This window comes from Xenopus laevis, chromosome 5S, assembly GCF_017654675.1.
Source record: "Xenopus laevis strain J_2021 chromosome 5S, Xenopus_laevis_v10.1, whole genome shotgun sequence".
NCBI lineage: Eukaryota > Metazoa > Chordata > Amphibia > Anura > Pipidae > Xenopus > Xenopus laevis.
Window position 1 is genome coordinate 114,840,103 of NC_054380.1, and position 23,572 is coordinate 114,863,674.

At 39.1% G+C, this 23,572-nt stretch overlaps 1 protein-coding gene across 2 annotated transcripts in view; it reads right to left on the bottom strand.

Moving 5' to 3' along the window:
- Positions 1-226: 226 nt before the first annotated feature.
- gpc5.S (glypican 5 S homeolog) overlaps positions 227-23,572 on the bottom strand; it is an 87,277-nt gene continuing 63,931 nt past the window's right edge. For both annotated transcript variants that reach the window (XM_018265855.2, XM_018265854.2), the window contains 2 exons: positions 19,578-19,719; positions 227-1,553 (listed from right to left, as the gene is read on the bottom strand). In XM_018265855.2, the coding sequence (XP_018121344.1) occupies positions 1,372-1,553; positions 19,578-19,719 (324 nt within the window). In that variant the 3' untranslated portion in view covers positions 227-1,371. The remainder of the gene's footprint in view (positions 1,554-19,577; positions 19,720-23,572) is intronic.

A 23,572-nucleotide genomic window follows, 5' to 3' on the forward strand; every position in this document is an offset into this window, starting at 1 on the left:
TAGCCATGAAAGCACTTACAGCAGACGCCATCCAGCGTGTATCAAAAAGGTTGTTTATTGGTGCATGGTGCACCAATAAACAACCTTTTTGATACACGCTGGATGGCGTCTGCTGTGAGTGCTTTCATGGACTGGAATATCTCTATATACTGTAAATATATATTATATATATATATATATATATATATATATATATATATTTGTTTGGAAACATTTCAAAAATTCATTTTCCTGATGGATCAACTTTTATTTTAGGCTTGGTGGCTCTTTTAGTTATTCTCTACAGAAGAAAATCCCCTGCACTGTGTTTATCCAAAGGAGCTCCTGCTCCTCGGCTGTCTGGCTAGGCATCACCATGTAGCATTATCTTGAGTAACCACAGGAATGACACTCACAAGGCATTTAGCCAATTGTATCAAGCCACGGACTAACTTGTGATAGTGTTTAGTACCTCTGGGGGATACATCTCTCTTTGTTCTGATGAAGGAAGGGTTGAACTCTATCACAAGTCTGTTTCTCGTTAAAATTGACTTAACACCTTGATGCATATGACTGCCATCCCTTTAAGTTAATGCCATAAGAGGGAACTGTAACCTTGACCCTCTAGCAGTTGTAAACCTCAAATTCCAGTTTCATCAGCCAGTTTCCAGCTCCTGAAGGCTGCACGTTTAGCTTCCAATGTAAACCTCAGTTTAAGAAGGTTTTGTCTAGCAGTTCCTTGTTGTCTTTGGTTAATGGCAAACCAGAGTTGTCTACTGTCCGTTCCTTTCTCATTACTGAACCAGTACTGTAGACCTTTCTTGCTTCCTCACAACCAGGCTAATCTTTAGCGGATTTCCAAAAATTGAGATATCTAACAAGCCCAGGTTCAAAAACAAAAAATACTTTGAGAAGTATACAAATATTTGGTGAACGATAAAAAGTTGACAATCATCTGTGTGATTTTTTTACTAGATGTTGAGAGGTATTGAATTATATGAAGCACAGCTTGGTTTAGTGGCTTCTAAAGTGCAAAGACACGTATGGGTCTTCTGGTTCAGAAGATGGTGTTGGTTTGAACATCTCTATTCCCACCATATCTGTCCAAGTTTCACTTGCATATTACAAATCGAGTTGAGGATCCATTCACTTGTAAAGTAAGATTTGCTTCTAGACTGCTTGTGGACTACTCCATAGACAGTCTCCATAGTCCATTCTGCCCCCAGCACATGTATCTTCTTTGCAAGTTCCTCCTTCTCAGTTTAAGGCGACAGAGACACAAAGTCAAATACCACCAGATTCATCTATTGGTTTCAGCCCTCTGTTTCTTCAATAAGGCTTCAAAGGATTATGAACACATTCTTAAAAGGTAGCTGCAGCACTAGAAAGCCATTAGATATACCGACATATGAATAATAAGGCAGCCAAAGGTAGAGCTGAAGACAATGTCAACCTGCTACCCGTGTCTGGTAGGTTCTTCTGTTTATGGGATATCTTGGTGGCACCTGGATGAGGAAGGAGAACATGCACTGTGCCATTGCCTTTTCGTGAGACTTCAGGTATCAGTTTTGTGCCTGAAAGATAGGAAACACAATTTTAGTTGGTCACCATAAGGCATTTGTGAGGTCACATATTTAACTGGCAGCTGGTAACCATTATGTGGTTTCATGGTTAAGTGTTTCAGAAACTTGCCCAGCAAAGCTTATATGATATATATTAAATACACCAACAATATGATGTACAGTGTCCAAATCAGCACAACGATTCTCCCAAAAAATATCCGAAATGCAACAGACCTCTATAGCCTGTATAATTACACAATATTGGCCTGGCATGGACACACTTGTAGCCAGCAGACAAAGTAGTGGCTTGTAAATGTGCCATTCAAATGGACAAGTGTGCACACAAGTAAGACTTCAGAATATGATTCATTTTCATTTAGTCATTATTACAACTCTATCCTTATAACGTCTGCCCGGCTCTACAACATCTCAAGGGAATTTTAAAGAACAAAATTGCTTCCCCGTGACTGTTACATAGTTACAAAGTTAAATTGTGTTGAAAAAAGACAAAGTCCATCTTGTGCAACCCCCTCTTGATGGACTTTTGATGAAGTCCTGATGAATCACCCAGTGGCACAAAACGCGTCAGGAGGGAGCTGCTGACATGAGGTAGGGAGGCTGGGGGGTGACGCTGCTTAGTGTTTTTAATATGTTTGCAGTTTAATCAATGTGATTTATATGGATATGGAATATTTGTACAAATAAATGTTTGTGGCTGTGCACATTTCATATGTCCTCCAAATGAAAACCCAGCATCCATACACACACCCCTCCAGCGCCTTTTTTCCAGAGAAAACAACCCCAACCTTGACAGCCTACCCTCATAATTTAACTCTTCCATCCCTCTAACCAGTTTAGTTGCACTTAGTCTCTGCACTCTCTCCAGCTCATTTATATCCCTCTTAAGGACTGGAGTCCAAAACTGCACTGCATACTCCAGATGAGGCCTTACCAGGGACCTATAAAGAGGCATAATTATGTTTTCATCCCTTGAGTTAATGCCGTTTTTATGCAAGACAGAACTTTATTTGCCTTAGTTGCCACAGAATGACACTGCCCAGAATTAGACAACTTGTTATCTACAAAAACCCCTTGATCCAATGGAGTAACTAGATATTAGTCCCCACAGCAAATTATTTTGCCCCCAAAGTATCTAGAGGTTGACCTGTTTTACCAATATTTATTGAAATTGTATAAGAAATAGGGGGGCGCCTATACCTCCTGGGCGCCCCTTCCTCTGTAGTTATGCCCCTGCCTAGATCCTTCTCCATTAAGGAAACTCCCAACACACTGCCATTTAGTGTATAACTTGACCTATCATTTTTGCCAAAGTGCATAACCTTACATTTACGCTCACTTAGCTACTAAAATGGTGCCTTTTCTTTAATAGTTTTTTATATTACCCGTGTATTGTTGGAGCTAAATATTAGATCAACCTGAGACATCATGAATGTTTCCACCCTCTGATTGTTGCCATGCCCATACTCTTTAAAGGACGTTTCACTCACGAGGCAACTCAAATGTTAAGGCTCCAGCAGTGGAAGTTTTCCTGTTTTGTTTTAGAGCTTTTAGTTGAATAAGGAATATGGAAATATAGACGCCTCCCCATCCAAAGAGCCATGAGCTAAACAAAACCCTGCAACAGAATGGTCAGAGGCCATCGAGAAATGAAGATCAACTTAATTAAATATTGATTGATTAAACATTTGCTTTAGCAAGCAGATGTTTTGGAGATATGAGTGTGACTGGAGACCTTATGCCAGTGTTTTTGTATTGCCAACCTATTTTAAAGGAGAAATAAAGCCTAACTAAAAAAGTAGGATAGAAATGTTGTGCATTATGTTGTGCTTCTATACCAGCCCAAGACAACCACAACCCTTTAGCAGTAAAGATCTGTGTCTCCAAAGATGCCCCAGTAGCTCCCCATCTTCTTTTCTGCTGATTCACTGCACATGCTCTGTGCTGCTGTCACTTACTGAGCTTAGGGACCCACTCACAATATACAGTACAGTGCTCAATGCCACATACATTTAATGGACAATATGATTAACTATAATTACTTGATTAAGTTTATTTGATTATGTTGGATCTTTAATACATTTTTTTTTTGCATTTGTAATTGATCGGTTTTGCACATAAATTCGGGTATATATAGATTTTACCAATTTATAAAGTTTAATGGATTATGGATTTTTTTTATTAATTTAGGAGTTCATAACAATAAAATTTAACAAATTAAGATACTATACATAGCATGCGTGTCTGCCTCAGAAATACTAGAAATACTGCAGCTCTAAATGTAACAGTAAGAAGTGTAGAAACAAAAGACAGAACTCTGTGGGGCTCATTTATAAACTTTGCGCAGGGCAGAATGATTCGCACAGAGAAAATATGTGCCCTGCGCCTGGTTATATTTATAAAGCTGAATAAGAGGGTGTGAAGAGATTTGCAATTTTTTTTTTCACACTGCGAATGTCTATAAGAGCTTTTTAAATATGGCAAAAATCGCAAATTGATAATTTTGATGTGGACACTCTGGCGGCGGAGAAAATATTCAAATGCGAATTTAAGTTGTCACCGCTATTTTCGTGCACAACAACCTCGCAAAGTGCCTGTACTCACGCACAGACCCGTCTCATTTGCGAAAAATGTTTTCCCAATGTGAATTCGTAAAAACCAGAAAGACTGCACAGCAGTGCAATATTTTAGCGTTCATGGGCAAAACAACCATTTGCGAATAAAAATGCGCTGCACGAACTTTATAAATGACCCCCTGTCTGTTAATTGGCCCATGTGACCTAACAAGTATAGTTTGTTTGCTTTGTTGTGTGCACCATGAATCCTAGGATCCCAAGGGGTGACCCTTACTTTTTAAAATGGCAGTTTTCTATGTACGATGTCGATTACCCAATGACACCTACCACTAAACAAGTATATTATTATTATTATTAAAATGGTTTATTTACATTAGACAGGGTTTTACACGTGAGCTGTTTTATGAAATATATTTTTACAGACACCTCCGCATCAACGAACAGATGCGGCCGCGATCCACTGGGATTTTTAGTACCATCCAATCGAGATCTGCCCGACTTTCGGCCAGATCTCGATCGGGGGAAGCCCGTCAGGGGGCCCCATACACGGGCCAATAAGCAGCTTTTATCGGCCCGTGTATGGCCACCTTAAGGAACAAAGAAAAGAGATGTATTAAACAGATGTGAGATAGACCACAATTGTCCATTAAATTGTATTTTGGTGCCAATGCTGCGCTTCAGAAATGCTAATTTAAGGTAAACATTACATTTAATGCAATGCACCTGTAATGATTGAATGAGTCAAGACAGAGCCACATAGCTCAAAGCCTGGCCATAAAAAAAAAAAAACAATAATAATTATATATATTTGTGATACAATACTGCCAATGCAATATGACAAAGGAAGCTGACTTTTATTTTGTCTCCTGTAATACTCTGGCAGCAAAGATTGTCACAAGTTGAGGATTATAACTTTATGTGGCTCCCAGTATTTAATCATCAAAGAGCAAAATACAAGAAATCACAAAAATATTAGGCCAGCTCCAAAGCAAGACAGCAGATGGGATAGTCACGTAGTGCTGTGGGATACAGACTTACAATATTTCAGACTTTTCCATGTAAAAGAGTCCACCCACACTATCTAAAGAAAGGAGCTTTGCAGAAATAAGAGAACATATTGTGTGGAGTGCTGCCCACATGCCATACACAGAGCTTGGTTATCTTCTGCCCCGGAGTGAGATAATCTGTTCTAAGAATATTAACACACTACTCTTATGCCCGCCAAATCCCAAAATGCATAATAACCAATATGCGTTGCAATATGTCAGCTGCGGGCATCTAGGTTTAGCCGGTACAACTGCCAGCTGCATCCGCCTGTGATGGAAAATGCAGGACAGGCTGACAAATACAAGAGGGAAATAGAAAGTGTTCTCGGACTGACTACTAAATTATAAATACAAACAAGATTTAAAGATAAATGTAATACTGAAGGAAAAATAAAGACTTGGCATGGCCTGGGTTTGTAAATGGCAGTACTGCAAGGATATGTCAAGGTTACAAATACAAGTTACTGATAGAGAACTGGTACAAGTGGATATATTTACTTGCCATTCATCATCCTTATGGGTTAAATTTCATTTTTCACATCAATTTTGATTGTGGTTTGTGACCAGTAACGTAAATAATCGTTCCAAATCCCCCCCCCCCGCCCCTCCGGTTGTAATTTTTATGCTGGATTCATTACAGCACACCCTTAGGGGGGTGCACCCCCAGTAGTTCTGCCCCTGTATGTGACATCATTTCATAATGATTAAACTCTACTATTGTTTATATAAATAAGCTGCTGTGTAGCAATGGGGGCAGCCATTCAAATGAGAAAGGGCTCAGGTTACACAGCAGATAAGCTCTGTAGAACATAATGGTGTTATCTCTTATCCACTATTTAACCTGTGCCATATAGACTTTTTTCAGTTTCCACCATTGCTACCCAGCAGCTTGTTTATATAAACTATAGTAGTGTTTCTGAAGCAAACAGATCAGTTTCTCAGTGCAGAGCTACAGTACATTCTATTTCCATTACTCATATTTTGGTGTTACCAATTCTGAGCACAAAAGACGTCAGACATGATGGTTTTAATGGACTAATAAATCGGAGTTTTAGACATCTTCTTGAAGGTCTGGTGTGTAAAACCCTCTTGTGGTTGAAGCCTTTTTGCCTCCCAAGCTACAGGTTTAGGTTTTTATGCACCTGGACTACCCTTCTCTAGTGATGGGCGATTAAATTTGCGTCAATTTCCGAATTTTCACGATTTTTCAGTGAAAACGTTCGAATTGCTTTATTTTTATAGTGAAAACTTTCAAATTGCTCAATTTTATCGAAAAAAAAGTTTGAATTGCTTGAATTTTTAGTGAAAACATTCCAATTGCTCTTTTTTTTGGTGAAAACGTTCGAATTGCACTATTCTTTGGTGAAAATTGATTGATTTTGCTTTTATTGCAGACATTATTACTAGTTCTTTGACAAGCTTAACTTAATTTGATTCATTACAGTTTGTTTGTAGTGATGGGCGAATTTGCGCCGTTTCGCTTCGCCAAAAAATTCCTGTTTTTGACGCCGGCGCCCGTTTTTTTGACGCTGGCGGGCAATTTTGACGCCAGCATCTGTTTTTTCCGACGCCGGCGAAAATTTTTTTTTGACACCGTCGAATTTTTGCTGCGAATTCGCCCATCACTATTTGTTTGTCGTACTGCAAGGATTGTCATAGAACATGTAGAAGCAGCCAGCAGGTGTTAATAAGAACAAGGGCTCTCTGCACAGGAAAGCTTCTAGTATAAATATCCAAGTACACTGAGAGAATGATTGAGTTAGTGAGTCGGTTTTATCTCCAATGAGTTAAATCATTTCAGCAAAGACAGAGAATCTGGAGTTTTCCTATGTGATCACAGAGAAGCCAAACATTTCTTTGTCATGGAATGCATTTGTCAATGCCAGCGCCTAATTGCCTTTGGTTTTGCAAATATTCCGTACACATCGTCAGCTCTGCACAGCGGTGCCGACAGTCAGCCAACCGGAGCAGCAGCTCTATCACAGCTGACAGTTATTGACATGGGGCTTGATTGGACTATGAGCTTGTGTTAATATTCAGAGAGAGGATAGTGCTCATCAAAGGCCCATACCTTAAAACAATGGAGATTGTAGAAAATCAAAACATAAAGCCTTAGCCTCTGTAGCATCCAGCAACACAAAAGAAAAATAATTGTATAAGAAACAGGAGCAGAAATTAATATTCATGTGGAAATCTCTGAGGCTTGATTAACTTCAGCGGAGGGAGACACTGGTCAGAGGCATACAGAGGGGTAAGCCATTAGCCCTTGTAACGATTTTCAAAATATTGGTTTCAGAGACCTAATTCTATGAGCTGCCTTGGCTCTAGAATTCTAGGGCAGAGACTGCAAGATAAAAAAAGATCAGCAGGGAAGCTTGGACTGCAGGGAGACAATGGTTGGATATCAGCAATTAAAAGCATTCATTGTATCATTTATCCCAAGGTTATGCAAAGCAAATAATATTTCACACTCTGCTAGCGTAATCATTAATACAACTGTATCCAAGCACAGTGAGAATTTGACAAGCTTGTGTGCCATATTTGCTCTTGCTGTTTATAAATACATTAAGTAGCGCTAATTGTGGGAACAGCACTGAATATTTCTTACATACATTTATATTACAGGTGGGGAGAACAACAGTGTGATATACAGGATATGGGCAAAAGTACAGTATGTGGACACTCCTTCTAAATTTTGGAATAGGCTTTGTAAGCCACAGCCATCAAGCGAAAAGGTGTGGGAAGAACTGAAACGTCAATTGCAAGACAAGCCTGGTGCCCAACATGAGTGCTGACCTCTCTAATGCTCTTGCAGCTGAACGGAAGCAAAGTTTACCAACAACATTCTGATATTTAGTGGAAAGCTTAGAAAAGGGTAAGGATGCTCTTGATATTAAAGGAGAACTAACCCCTAAAAATGAATGTGACTAAAAATGACATTTTATATATACTGAACTTATAGCACCAGCCTAAAGTTTCAGCTCGTCAATAGCAGCAATGACTTCAAACTTGTCACAGGGGGTCACCATTTTGGAAAGTGTCTGTGACACTCACATGCTCAGTGGGCTCTGAGCAGCTGTTGAGAAACTAAGCTTATCGGTTGTTGCAAATTATCCAGCAGAAAAGGAGGTTGGACTGTAATATAAGATGATGCTACAGGGCTGATATTGAATTCTGATGCTAATTGCACTGGTTTCTGTGCTGCCATGTAATAATTATCTGTATTACTAATTATCTGTATTACTAATCAGCCTTATATTGTGACATTTCTATTCTATGTGTACTGTATATTGTGAGTGGGTCTAAGATCAGTAAGTGACAGCAGCACAGAGCATTTGCAGTGAATCAGCAGAAAAGAAGATGGGGAGCTACTGGGGCATCTTTGGAGACACAGATCTTTACTGCTAAATGACTGTGGTTGCCTTGGGCTGGTGCAGAAGCCCAAAACATAATGTACAACATGTCTGCCTTACTTAAGTTAAGCTTTAGTTCTCCTTTAACGCCCTTGGTTCGGGAATGAGGTGCTGTACAGGCTGTTGTGCACATACTTTTGGCCATAATTGTACATGGACAAAAAAAGCAAGCACAACAATGTCCCTGTGTCATGTATCTTACTTCAAAATTAAAAATCCAGTGCAAGATGCAGAGTATGGGGCTGTTGGGTGCATGGCAGACCCCCTTTGCAGGGTTCCAATGCACCTAACCTCAGTCGGCTCTCCAACACTTGCAGCCAACACTCATGACTTCTGGATAAATGCTCTCAGCAGTGCATTCACGGGTGAAACACAGGTGCAAGACCACAAAGACTTGTGCATAAGAAGCCAAATACAGATCTGGGTTTGTGCCCACTTTTTGCACTTTGCACCCTATACAGTACTTCATCAATGAACCCTCTTATGTTCTATTTCTTCTATCAGTGTGGAATATGAGCTGTGGTATTAACCATTTGGTAATATTTACTGAGCTATTTGTACAGGCTGAACTTGTGTGCTGGCAATTGTTTCTCATCTAAGGGCAGAATATGGTTTGTAGCAGTTGGCTAGTTGCAGAATGTAGGTAACATTGAGTGCTGGCATGTGGGTATGTCTAGGAGTTGGTCAACACTACACTTCTATCCTTGTTTCATGTACAGATTGTAGCCTGATATTGCTTAGAGCTGCTGTTCAGCCTTCAGTTTATTGTAAGTGCTCTTTCACAGGTATATCTTACTTAGCTGAGGCTTAAAAGCTTCCTTAAGCTTGTCTCAATAGAGTTCCTAAGTAAAGGTTAAGTGAAGATGATTTTACTACTTAGCTACACATTAGAACATACTCTTTTGGGGGATAAAATATTTTATCAAAAATCCAAAAAGCAGACGGCACTTCTGAAAGGTGGGTTTTATTGGAGATCCTGCTGGAAATTCCTGATAAAATATTTTAAATGCACTATAACATGCAATACACAAAGAGGTCATGTAGAACTTATATCTAAGAGTTTTGCCCCAAGTGTGCTACAGACACCTCATTTCTTTGTAATACTTACCAGGATATAATCAGACTGAATATGTGCACCAGCAATATTATTTTCTGGATTTTCTAGCAGTATCCCTAGCTGTACCCCACCCAGGAGGGTATCCCTGGTACTCCTTTTTGGGGTCTCTGGTTCACAACTAACATAATTCATTTACATATGAACTCCCTTCCATTTAAAGGAGAACCAAAGCTTTAGGGTAAAAATGCTGCACATTTTTTGGGTGTTCTGTACCAGCCCAATGTAATCAACAGTCCTTTAGCATGGAAGATCTGTCACTATGAAGATGCCCCTAGTAACCCCCCCATCTTCTTTTCTGACGATTCCCAGCACATGCTTTGGGCTGTTGTCACTTATCTGACCTTAGGGACCCACTCACAATATACTCTATATTTACACTATACTGTAAAGGTCATATGGCTGATTATTAATCAATTCAGATTCTCATTACATGACAGCTTAGAAATTGGTACAGTTAGCATAATGATGCAATAATCAGCCCTTTATCAGCTTATATTAAAGAGGAACCTAATTTTCTGCTTGATGATTTTTGCCCCTAAGCATAGCTTTTCAATAGCTGCTAAGAGCACACTGAGCATGTGCAGTGTCACTGACACAAAACAATGATCCAAAACATTTGCAACAAAATCCAACATGTCAATCTTCTCTGCACAACTTTATATTCTTGGATCATTACTCTTATAGATACTGAACCATTAGTCTGGTACATTGAGCTCACTTTATTAAAAAGGAATTTTTAGCTATATTCATTTTTAGGGTTTGGTTCTCCGCACTTGCACACACTTTAAAGGGATACTGTCATGGGAAAACTCATCAGTTAATAGTGCTGCTCCAGCAGAATTCTGCACTGAAATCCATTTCTCAAAAGAGCAAACAGATTTTTTTTATATTTAATTTTGAAATCTAACATGGGGCTACACATATTGTCATATTGATAAACTTCAGTCACTCTTTACTGCTGGACTGCAAGTTGGAGTGATATCACCCCACTCCCTTCCCCCTCCAGCAGCCTAGCAACAGAACAATGGGAAGGTAATCAGATAGCAGCTCCTTGACACAAGATAACAGCTGCCTGGTAGATCTGAGAACAGCACTTAATGGTAAAATCCAGGTCCCACTGGGACACATTCAGTTACATTGAGTAGGAGAAACAACAGTCTGCCAGAAAGCATTTCTATCCTAAAGTGCTGGCTCTTTCTGAAAGCACATGACCAGGCGAAATGATGGCTGCCTACACTCCAAAATCACAACTAGAAAAAAAACACTTGCTGGTTCAGGAATGACATTTTATATGGTAGAGTAAATTATTTGCAGTGTACACAGTGTAGTTTAGAAATAATCAAAAAAATCATGACAGAATCTCTTTAAGGAGAGTAACTTGGCTCCCTTGGTTCTTGAGTAAATCACTTCAATCCTGGCCAAGAATCAGTGTCGGCCTGGCCCACAGGGATACCAGGAAAACTCCCGGTGGGCCAAGATGTCAGTGGGCCCTCATGCTTCTAACCATTTTGCCTATTTCATGGTCATTCCCTATTTCTATGAATAGATGGAATCATAGGTTATAGTATGTAAAGAAAAGAGAATAGGAGAATAGAGGTTGAGTGAGGAGAGGAAGAAAATAATACTCAGAGTGGGCCCCTGGTGTAAGGGTTTTTGGTGGGCCCCTGGTGTCCCAGTCCGACACTGCCAAGAGCCCACAAAGAACAATAATAAAATAGGTGAATGGACACACTTTGAGCTCCTCTATTGTATCACCCTTCCAAAATAGTGAGATAATAAAAGGATGATATGAATGGCAAAATTATGGGGAATGTAGGTAGTGGGAAAGGTTTGATAATAAGGAGAAAAAGATCAGGGAAAGAGGAACATAAACTTAACTATGAGTAGATATTGCAGGAGAGAACAAAAAGGTGTGAAGAGAGAAGTGATGGAAGGGAATGGGATAAGAGTGCATAGATAATCATGTATACAATGCAAAGGCTTTGTTTGTTTCTAATTACTGTAGGGTAACAGCAGGAGCATTGCTTCTGACAGATACATTACACAGCACAGCATGCTCATTACCTGGACAGAAAAATATAGAAGAGATCTTATACATAGCAGATCATAATGAATATATAAAAACAGTATGGCATTTTAGTTTAAAGTTTAAAGGGAAACTGCTCCTTCATTCGGTTCAGACAACTCCAATGTTCTCCAGCTGTCTGGGTGCAGGCTACAAAAGTGCAGAAAGGGATGTGGCCTAGACGGCAAAAGGCGGCCATAAATGGTAAAAAAAAAAAAAAGCATAAGAATAAGCAGAGCATCATTTGGAGCAATTGTGACAGTTATAAAAATGAGCAGAACACATTTTAAAATGAAGCATATTTTTGCACTTTTTAGTGGTTTCAAAGTTATTTGTAAATGTGACAGACAGCAGTCTATGCCTTTCTGCGCTGTTGCTAAGTGCCTTGATACAATGCAACAGAAATCAGCACACAATCCTTTTAATCAGTTGGCTTCTGCTACATTGCTTTAGAAATCCGTTGAAAATCTGTAAGGAATACAGCATGTACTAGAAAGATGCTTAGGCAATTTTTTATTCTGGGGGGTGTTTTTCCCTTTGACATGAAGCTGCATGGATGTAATTTATGTAAGCATGCGATACAAAGATAACATAAGGTCAGTTACCAGGTACAGGAAAAGCAAGCAGTTCTTTACCTGCTCTTATGCACTGCTGAATAATGGCTGAGAAGAAAGAGACATTTACTCTCTATCAGCCAACAATGAGTCAAGCATTTGGCTCAGAGAGATGCCGAATGATGACAGCAGCCTAATGAAAGTGACACCAGACTGTGGAACTCCTCCGCATCAAGGGCCCGGCTGCTGCTGCTGCTGCCAAGGAGCTCAGAGAGGCGGCTAATGAACGTTATCTTATTAAGCTCTCATCTATCACCGTAATTCTATTGATCCGTTATCTGAGCTATTTATTGTTTCCACACCTGCAGTGATGGGGCATTATTGCATTATATCCTCAGCTCTCCCGGAGCCTTCTATCGATTGCTGGCTGATGTGTTTACTCAGCACAGAATGTACAGAGCACGTTGTATACACAGGGGGCTTACATGCAACTTGGCACCCTGGTTTGTGGGGCGCTGCAAGGAAATAAGTTATTAAAAGTTATTACGCACAGTGTATCTGCAATTTTTTTTTGGTTTCAAAGCAACAGAAATAATATTGTAGACTGAAACTGCAGCACTGAGCTAATAACTGGATTCAGCAAGATTCATACTGGTAATACAAAAGTGTTTATATAGGGCTGTCCAACATATTTCAAGTAATATCAGGAGTTCTAAAAATGTGATTATGATAATGGGGCCCAGGCTCTGCCACCACAGTAAGAACCCAGTATTTTAGTGCAAGACCTCCCACAAACTTCACAAGCAACTTAACATTTTCAATTAGTAGCAATAAATCACAATGAGACATTCATTTCTCAATCTCTGTTTAGGTTAAAGCCTTCCGGGTACAGTATCTTAAAAAATATTTACCTTATTGCACTAATAACTAATTTGATATATTTTATCCAAAGGCTTGTTGATATTTAAAAACAGCACATCAGCTTCAATATTCAATGAGAAACAAGTCCATAACTATGGACTTAAACAGGTGCCCACCCATGGCCAGGCATAGATTAGTGATTTGCTTACTACTGATATAGTTGGCATCCAATTGGCCAATCTTTGGGCTCTAAAGTAGTGAATTGGATCAGATATAAATATGGGCCAAGCATATAAAAAGGCCATATCTGTGTATAAAGTCCGTAGCTGATGTTTCCTAAAGAAAAAGTAAATCTTAACTAAAGAAGTAGCTAGAAATCTTGTACATTGCATTTTGGGGGTCTGTACCAGCCCAAGGCAATCACAGCCCTTTAGCAGTAAAAATCTGTTTCTCTAAAGATGCCCCAGTAGCTCCACATCTTCTTTTCTGCTGATTCACTGCACATGCTCTGTGCTGCTGTCACTTACTGAGCTTAGGGGACCCACAATACACCGTACACATAGAATAGAAATGTCACAATATAAGGCTGATTAGTAATTAATACAGATACTTACTACATGGCAGCACAGAAACCAGTGTAACTAGCATCAGAATGTAATAATCAGCCATGTAGAATCAGCTTGGAATGGAATTTTTAGCCATATTCATTTTTAGGGTTTAGTTCTCCTTTAATGTGGTCAAAAGTTGCTTTCAGGGCAAAGTTAGTGGATCATCCAGATATAACCACATTGGTGGCCACATTAGGTTAAGATCTGCTCACTTACTGACCTGACAACAGGTGCAGATCTTTTTGTGGTATTGCCATCATGAGTTAGATTTGCCATCACCACACTGGAATGCCAAAAGACTAGTTTGGTGGCAGTTTTGACACGTGGAAAGAAAAATTGGCCATTAAATGCACCAGCCACCATCATTGGGATGTCCGAGCAGACTATTTAATTGGTGATTAGGCTGAAGTTAGGTTGATGCAAATCAGTCTAATTGATTTTCCAATATACATTATACCTAAAGACAACAACTTCTGAATTGTTAGCTTCTGGAAAAAGCTTAGTTGCTTTGACCTGTCCCTACTCATCCTCATGGGATGGTTGGTGTCTGAAAAAGGAATGTGATTCGCAGTTAGTTGTAGGGAAGTTTGGCCCTGAAAATAAATGTTATAGCCTGGCTATAACTCTGGATAAAAGTCACAATTTGAGGTTTTCCCTAGATGAGTTAACACCTGGATGTTTAAGATTATAACCTGAGTCTACCCCTTGATTTTAACATCATATAGCCTAAGGTTAGCCATGGATATTATCTTATAGTCTGATGTTAGAATGGATTTAAACATTATATAGCCTAATGTTAGCCCTGGATACGAATATTAAAGCACGAGGTTAGCCCTGTATATAACATTCACAGCCCGAGGTTAGCCCTGAGGTACTGAAATTGTCTCTGTCCATGCAACCTGGTGTAAAAGCCTCATGCATAAGAATTAAACCATTCAAGTAGTTGTAGGTGTGGGCTAAAATACTTGTTAGCCTTCCTAAATGCCTTGGCTTTGGTAGGAAACATTGTTCCTATTTGGGCTGTAAGTATATACTGTAAACAGATAATAAAAATACTGCAGTTACTGTTACTCTTTACCACCCTTGCTTACATACCTATTCACTGCAATGAAGATAAAAATAAGGTGACTCCAGAGAGACTCCTTTGTGCAAATGCTTTGACAGTGTCAGTGAGAAAATAAAGCATAAACCTTGAGCATGGCAAACATAAAATGTCATCAAAAACATTTTTTTAAAAAGACTCACCACATATATAAGGAGGCTCATGTTTTTGACTAAGTGTTGTGAGAACACGAAACGCATAAGGCTTTAATCCACACTTGTACTTCAATACAGACCTGTTTTTTTTACTACTACTGCGTTAAGGATTGCTCTTTGAGTGCCTACCCTACAAACATAAAATGTGCCAAAAAAAGGAATTTTGTTTGAAAATAGTGCAAATATGTGCTTAAAAAAAGTGCAGCTTTATTTGTAAATGAGCCCCAGTGAGCCTAATGTAGCACAAAACTGAAATGTCTTCCATAAGATTCATGATTGCACATGAGCCGTGACAGATTCTGTTTTGGTATAAATTGTTTTTAGAATAAAAGTCTTTGGTCAGAAAATGTGTTAAAAGTCTAACAAAGCCAACTTGTGGGCTGGAGAGCGTGACCTGACAAGCATGTCAAATAGATCGAGGCTAATTCTCTCAGAAGAAAGGGATGGTCCTTGGCCAGAATGAGGGGGCCTGTAGTTACATAAAAGAACAATAGAAAGGAAACAAGAGGAGCCTTGTCTTTGTATCACAGAAATGAATGAACAAGGACATGACTTGGAACCAACAAGGAAATCATTCACAGTTCCCTCCCAGCGTACACACACATCCTTCACTGTGTTTGTGGATGAAACGCCCAAGTTCAGCAAAACCGTCAGCGTGCTCTTCACATTCTCTTCTTTGTGGCCACATCCTCGCAGCAAAACTTCACAGAATGTGATGCAATTGTCAAAATTGGATCAAAAGATTGAGAAACAACTCACTAGAAATGGTGACCCAGCTGACCCTTGCCACGACCCGAGTCCGTACAATTACTTGTGAGTCATCAGTCAGGAGATCAATGGCGTCACCTAACCCAGGTTTCTAGGGATATGTACCCACATGCCTGGGGTTAATCAAAAGGAAAACCAGGATGCCCCTCCACAGAATGGCCAATTCTAAGCAGCTTTCATTTGGCCTTCATTATTTATAGTTTTTTAAATTATTTGCCTTCTTCTGACTCGTTCCAGCTTTCAAATGGGGCTCACCACCCCATCTAAAAACAAATGCTCTGTAAGACTACAAATGTATTGTTATTGCTACTTTTCATTACATTTCTTTCTATTCTGGCCTCTCCTAATCATATTCCAGTCTCTTGTTCAAATCAATGCATGGTTGCTTAGATAACTTGGACCTTGCAACTAGGCATGCACCAAATCCCAATTCTGTTTGAGATTTGGCCTTTTCAATCAGTATTTGGATTCGGCCTAAACCAAGTGTCTGGTGGAATCAAATTACATGACTTTTTGTCACACAAGTGAGCACGTTAAAAATGTTTTTGCTGCAAACATAGCGTGTGGTTCTCTTTGACCATTCCTTGCTCGGATTTGCACCAGGCAAGTCTTTCATAAAGGATTTGGGATTCGGCTGAATGGTGCATCCCACTACTAGCAACCAGATTGCTGAAATTAAGAGCTGATAAATAATGCAAAAAAACACAAAAATAAAATGAAAACCAATTGCAAATTGTCTCTGAATATCACTCTCAACATCATACGAAATGTTGGCCACTATTTCAAACATGTTAGTATATAGCCAGACATAACTCTTAGCAAAAGTATTCTGATAAGGTCTTGAATCAATCAACTGGATAGCCTGGATACTGGCACATGGTTGACAAGCTTTACAGATTACCAGTGGCTGGAGTGAAATAAATTGGCTTTCATATTTTATTATTTGTGGTTTTTAGTGGTTAGCTATTTGTTCAGCAGCTCTCCAGTTTGCAATTTCAGCTGTTGCTAGGATGTGTCTACCTTAGCAACCAGGCAATGGTGTGAATGAGAGACTAGAATGTAAATAGGATGGGGCTCTAAAAGAAAGATAAGGTATAAAAATTAACAATAATAGTACTATTGTAAACTCACAGAGCAATCGTTTTCTTAGCAGTGCCCCCCATTAAAAGCTGGAAGACAAATAATTCAAAAACTATTATAAAATTATTATTATTTATATTATTATATAAATAATGAAGAAAAATTGCAAAGTTGCTATGAATAGAACACTGTATAACATATTAAAAGTTAACTTAAAAATAATGCCCCCTTTAAATAGTTGCTTTATTGCACTTGACAAATGAAATAATTTGCCGGTATTTTACCCTTCTTCCAATCCACATTAGATTCAGGGCACACAGGCAGATTCGGGGAGATTAGTGCCCGGCAACAAATCTCCTCTTCTTCGGGGTGACTAATCTCCCCAAACTGCCTTCCCTGCCTTCCCACTGGCCAAAATGAAAATCGCTGGCGGGATGGCACTCGGAGCGATTCGTTTTCCGAAGTTGCCCGAAGTTTCCTTGTAAAGCAACTTCGGAAAATGAATTGCTCCAAGTGTCACCCCGCCTGCAATTTACATTTTAGCAGGCGGGAAGGCAGGGGAGCCAGTTCAGGAGATTAGTCCTGAACCCTAGGCTTATGGCACACTAGTTCTCCTTCTGCCTAGAAACACAGGAGGAAAATAAGCCAATCCGAGAGGATCTGGTACAAAGAAAGAGGTGAAATGGCTAATGTGCATATCTTGAAGTTCAGATCTTGGGTGTAAGTATATGAGGGAAGATCATACGCCCCATGGCTGAGATTACACTCTGCTATAGCCTGGAGATGTAAGGCACCTGCAGTAGTACATAAATTAAATCTTGAAAGCTCTGGAATCTCTCTCTGTTGGACCTGTATCACATATCACAGGGTTGGGAAAGTCCACTGAAACTGTCATTTATCACATATAATACTAATAATGGGTTCTGTAGGCTGCTGAAAAGGAACAAAGTAGATGACCTCAGGCTGAGCATTAGCCTGGTTATCAGTTGTACCATTTCCATAGGCTTAATCCATTTTTCTAAAGCTGTGCATTCATAGTTTTAGCTTTAACCCTTTTCCAAAATATATTAACCCTTTAACTCCTTACCCGTATCTGTTTAGGGTTAGAAAAATATGTAGTTCCGAAGATTCCTTTTTTTTCTCCTTCTTCCCTGTTAAAATGAACAGTCTGTGACTTGTACTTTAATTAATTAAAGTCCTATGGACTAATTACCCAATATTAGTGATGAATTTTTTTGGTAGCCATGGATTCACGGTGAAATTCCGCATTTCGCCATAACTGTAGCAAAATTATGCCTCGGAAAATTAGCTGCGACAAAAAAGTTGCGTGACAAAAAAAATTCTGCGACAAAAAAACATTGGCGTGACAAAAAAATGCCCATTGACTTTAATTCATTTGGACAAAAAAGTCGCTTTAAGAAAAAAATGGCCATTGACTTTAAAAAAATGTTGCACGACGTGTGGAAACAAATAGTTTTGATGAATTTTTCACTGTTTCGTTAATTTTTTTTGCAATTTCGCAAAAGGGACAAGTTTGCTCATCACTACCCATGTCAATATTTTACATACTGCTTGCTCTAAGATTACAGTTATTTTCTATGAAAGTCCAGTTTGTAATTTTACCCTCCACTTGAGCAGGTTAAAAAATGCTCCATTATATTTTCTTTTAGTGACATGATGCCATTATAATACACAAAAGCCATTAATATCCTGTAAATTATATCCTTATAAACGGTGAGTAGTGATGTCATCAGTTATAAACGGTGAGTAGTGATGTCATTTCTGTCACATGACTCACTAAAATTTGTGTATTATAATAAATAAAGTACCCCCAGTTGTAAAATATGAGGATATTAGAAGTTACCTCGGAGTTTCATGACCTGTATAAAAACACTCGGCCTTCGGCCTCGTGTTTTTATATGGTCATGAAACTCCTCGGTAACTAATAATATCCTTATATTTTACAAGAGGGGGTACTTTATTCACTATATATTATTTGTACGTTGTACTATTTAGTAATGACTATCCTATCATCAAAAAGATCACATTGGATAAACCCATAAAATGCTGTTCCTCATGGGAAGGGTATATGCTGGGTATAGCAAGTAAAGCTGGATATCAGATATAAGATGGGACTGTATGGGACACATCACTGAGAAGCAAAGACAGTACCTGGAATCTGGTTCCTCTACTTTGGAAGCAGGATTTATTACTGGCTTCCTTTATTAGCACTTTTGCTACTGATATTCAGTATATTGGTTCAATTTATTTAGAGCAATACATTTTTAAGTGTCTATATTATTCTCTACTTACAGTCACCCACTGTCTCAAAATTGGATTCCAAGCCCATATAATTATGAGCAGCTGGAGTGCAATATTCTCCATAATTACCTTTTTCTGATAGCAGCTATCGGCTGTTTGCTTAGTGAATGTTTTCATGTGAATGGCATCCACTCTCCTGCCCACTAATCCAGGCAGTCTTACATTTTCCACCCCACTAGGTGGTTTTTAATCATAACTTTAAAGCAACCCCTATCAACCTCCCTGAAGTCCGCATTCAAAATCTTTGCAGGTTATAGCAATTCAGTTTAGTTTTGTAACTATATGTGGACCCCCTCACCAGAACATAAGAAACGTTTTGGAAGCAATAAAAAACATAGGCTGCCTTTGTACCTGTGTGCGTAGAAGAACCCCCAGAACCTTGGCATCCATCTTCATCATCACAGTCACCGCTGGGATCCGTGTCTTCCAGTTTTCCTCCACTCCCTTCCCTGATCCGATTCTTGTCAGGCTTAATCTGCTTTTGGGAACCGGTCTGGAAATGCACAAAGACATTTTAATTAACGAGGGGAAAAAACAGTTTACAGTTATGTTAGTCATTAAATGTAAAACTACACCTTTAGTTAGGAAAAAAATTCTGATATTTGCGTTTTTTTCAAGAATCTTATCAGGGAGGAACTGAAGGACACAGACTGTAATGTCTGCAAACTGCAAGTTTTTTCAAAACATTATGAACTTCAGCTTCTGGCAAACGTGAAAGCTTTTTTTGTCCTTGTCTGATCTAAAGTGGTGGTTTTTGAAAAATTGTATGGCAGTTAATGGTAAGAATCTGATTTCAGCCAAGCATAAAAGTGCTGGCTGGAAAGTCCCAACATGGGGCCAAAATATGCTGATGTGTTGTGTTCTACACATAGGTGTGGGGTGAAACTAGGTATTCCCAGGCTGTCTCCTTTCCTTGCATTAACAATGAAATGACAATTTGTACGAAAACTATCCTTCTGCAGAAACACATATACAGTAACTAATTATATAGGCAATTTGTTTAAATTAAAATACATAAACAGTGATATAGAGTATCTATCCACAACTAGAACCAGACATTCCATGAATGCCGTTTTTGAGTTGTGAGGCTACCACCCCAAGAACCTAGGATGGGGGCCCTACTTTGATGAACAGCTAACATAGGGTCACAACATAAGTGCAGAATGTTTGTGCAGGAAAGTTTATTGAATAAACAAATAAGTAGACCAAAGGAATTGGGTGTATATTCATAAAGATGCAGATTTAGACCAAGGGCAAGAGGCACATAAAATGCAGGTCAAGGAAGGCGGATGATACGCTCAGTGTTCTTTTGCCTTATTGGTACACAGAATTCTTCTATACATCTGAAAAACATTGCTAGTTAATACATCTAATGCTATTTAATAAAAGGTGCCATGGCTGATGAACATGAAGTAGGGACAGATGGAAAAAAAAAAAAAAATTCAAGTTTTTTGCTACGAAAGAATTGTCTTTTTCTGTTCGACCAGAAAAATACTTTAATAAATAACCCCCTAAGTGTTGCATCAGGTTAGATATACCATAATCTATTGATACAATGGGGCAAATTCAGGGTGATTTTTTGCCAGCGAGGGCTCTGCTACATTTCACCAGGTGCAAATTCGCTACCACTATGCTAATTCACTAAAACGCGAAGTTGCGTCTCTGTAGCCGAACGAGGGCAAAGTTTCAGTAGCGTTAATTTGTCAGCATGAGCATTTCACTGACATAAGATTGAGGAGGACGTAGCTTCATTTTATCAGTTTGCCAGGTTTAAGGAAACTGTTCTGTCAAATTCGCACTGAGCGAAAATTGGCGATGTCCTTGTGGATGTAGATGGATGGAAGGGCCACTTCGCCCTTTAGTAAATCTGCCCCTATATATTTAAGCAAGTTACATGCAATTGCTTTCATTAGATAGTTTGTTATTGTTAATGGTAAGAAGTATTTTGTTAACACCGGGCACAAGTGCTAAATTGTGCCAATTGTGCCAATTTAAATACAGTGAAATGAGATAAAGAAAAACATTCCCAAATGAGCTCACAATTTCAAGGCCTCCTAACGCAATGAACTACAATTCCCTTCCCAGAGCAGCAGCAGAAGCTCAAGTCTGATAAACAAAATGCTGTAACTGCCATGTGATGGGCTCGGTATGATAAGATCTATGCTATCAATCTCCTTTAATGGGAGATTACATGGGAGCAGTGCCTTTTGGGACCCAACCATGCCCCTATGGCTGGAGATTAGTCAGAGTTTAGATCATACCGCACATCAAAATATCAGAGCATTACTATACTCAAACAATGGCCAATGCAGCATCCATTACTGAACTCTGCCCACGCCAGGGAAGTGCTGATATGATAAAGTCACCCACCAAACCCAGAATAAAACACAACCAAAAAGAATATATAATATTTAACATTCCCTACCCTATTCTCTACTCTGGGCGCATCATTGGAGGTCAGGTACACATTACAAACGGCCCATTCTCACACAATATAGATTTGTGGTTCCCACGAGCTTTGTCTCTAAATGCCAGCTGAGACAAGCCATTAGCAAGCGCTCGTGTTGCTGCCAGCTATAACAAGTGGTGCTTCCTCTTCTGTGTGGTCTTGTTCCATAGCAAAAAGATCAGTAAATGTGTGCGGCATTCAGCAGCACAAGACGTAATTACATTTTTAGAAGGGAAATATAACCATTAGCCATGAATGAAACAGTTGCCCTCTGACTCATTGGCTACCCTTGTGTAACACCCTTAAAATGATTTTAAAGGTCATTTTTTAACTAAACCGAGCGATTGTTAGACTTGTCTACAACCCAGAACAAATTTTTCGTTCTGCTGTTTTCTGCGGCGCCTTTTATTCCCTCTTAAACTGATACACTGGGAGAACACATCTATGTACGGCATGTACATTGCAGGGGCAGAAGAATGCATTCAATGCCTTGAAATCTGATAAGGTGAAAGATTAATGAAATGTACAGTGCTGCCTATACGAGTATGTGAATAAAAATATACATACCGTACATACATTTACCCCTTCTTTAAGTGTTTGCCAAATATCAGAGGGCGTTTTTAATTTTCCTTTATTTATACAGAGCTGACATGTTAGGCAGAGCTTTACAGGGGATTATCCATCACTCACATCAGTTCTTGCCCCAGTGGAGCTTACAGTCTAAGGTCACATTGAAACAGTTTCATCAGAACCTGGCTGTATGTTTTTGGAGTGTGGGTGGAAACTTGAGCAACTGTAGGAAACATCTTGCAAAGTGTGCCTAGGTCCGAATAACAGTGCCAACCACTGAAATGTACCATGTGTTCTGTACATTATTATGGTAGGTTTGGTGAGGGAAATCTCAAGGATTTTGCCAAATTCAAATTTCGCCAAGAATGTTGTATTTTGTCTGAAATCCCTAAATACAGTCTATTGTACTTTATTCAATGAAATGCTAACTATTCTGCAGAATTAAAATGAAGGATTTGTATAAGTGATGCCTCAGAGACTACTACTTAGTAAGAATGGCCTAAGGGAGCAAACCAGAAATTCCTTATTTACAGATATACATGCGGACTGCATATGAAAACTTTCATGTCAAATCTGATGATAAAAGGATAATCAAAATAACTTTGTAGAGTTCAATGCAACTGTCAAGGCTGAAGGTAATACCAAGGTTGCATGGAGTCAAGCCCACTCAAATTTGCAGGAAAGCAACTTGCTGAATGTTGCACCGTCGGATGACAGTTGTGCAGAATTGGAAACACACATTTAGCACCACAGAAAAATCTTTTGTGAATAAAGAATCTGAATGAATCTAATGGAAAGAGGCACCCTGTGTCTTACACTATACATATAGCGCACAAATAACAAGCCATCCACTGGTCATAAAGAGATCCATTTTACCCCCTCACATATACATGTAGATTATTTTTATGTTGCTCTCCGTGTTGGTTGGTTGGTTACCAGCACATAGTGACATGAATGTTCGTATTCCATGCCTATATTTTATACATGCCAGGTATACAGCTCAGCCAGAATATTATTTATGCATTGTGCATTTGATGGGAGCCTACAACTGAGCTTCTAAACTCCCAGCAACTATTCTTTTGTTGCTATGGGGCCTGAGATTATTCCTTTACCAGAAGAACAAAATGATTATAATAAGGTATTGAAACACACTTATCCAAAGAGTTGGATAAGTGAAGCCTCTGAAGCCTTGATTTGTATTACAAGGGGGAGAGACCAAGCCATAGCAATCCATATTGGGTTAGTGATAACAAGCATCTATCTCTAACTGTTGATTGGTTCCTGTGAAATCAAAATGATTTATGGGGATCTGTATCTTTGTCATTAA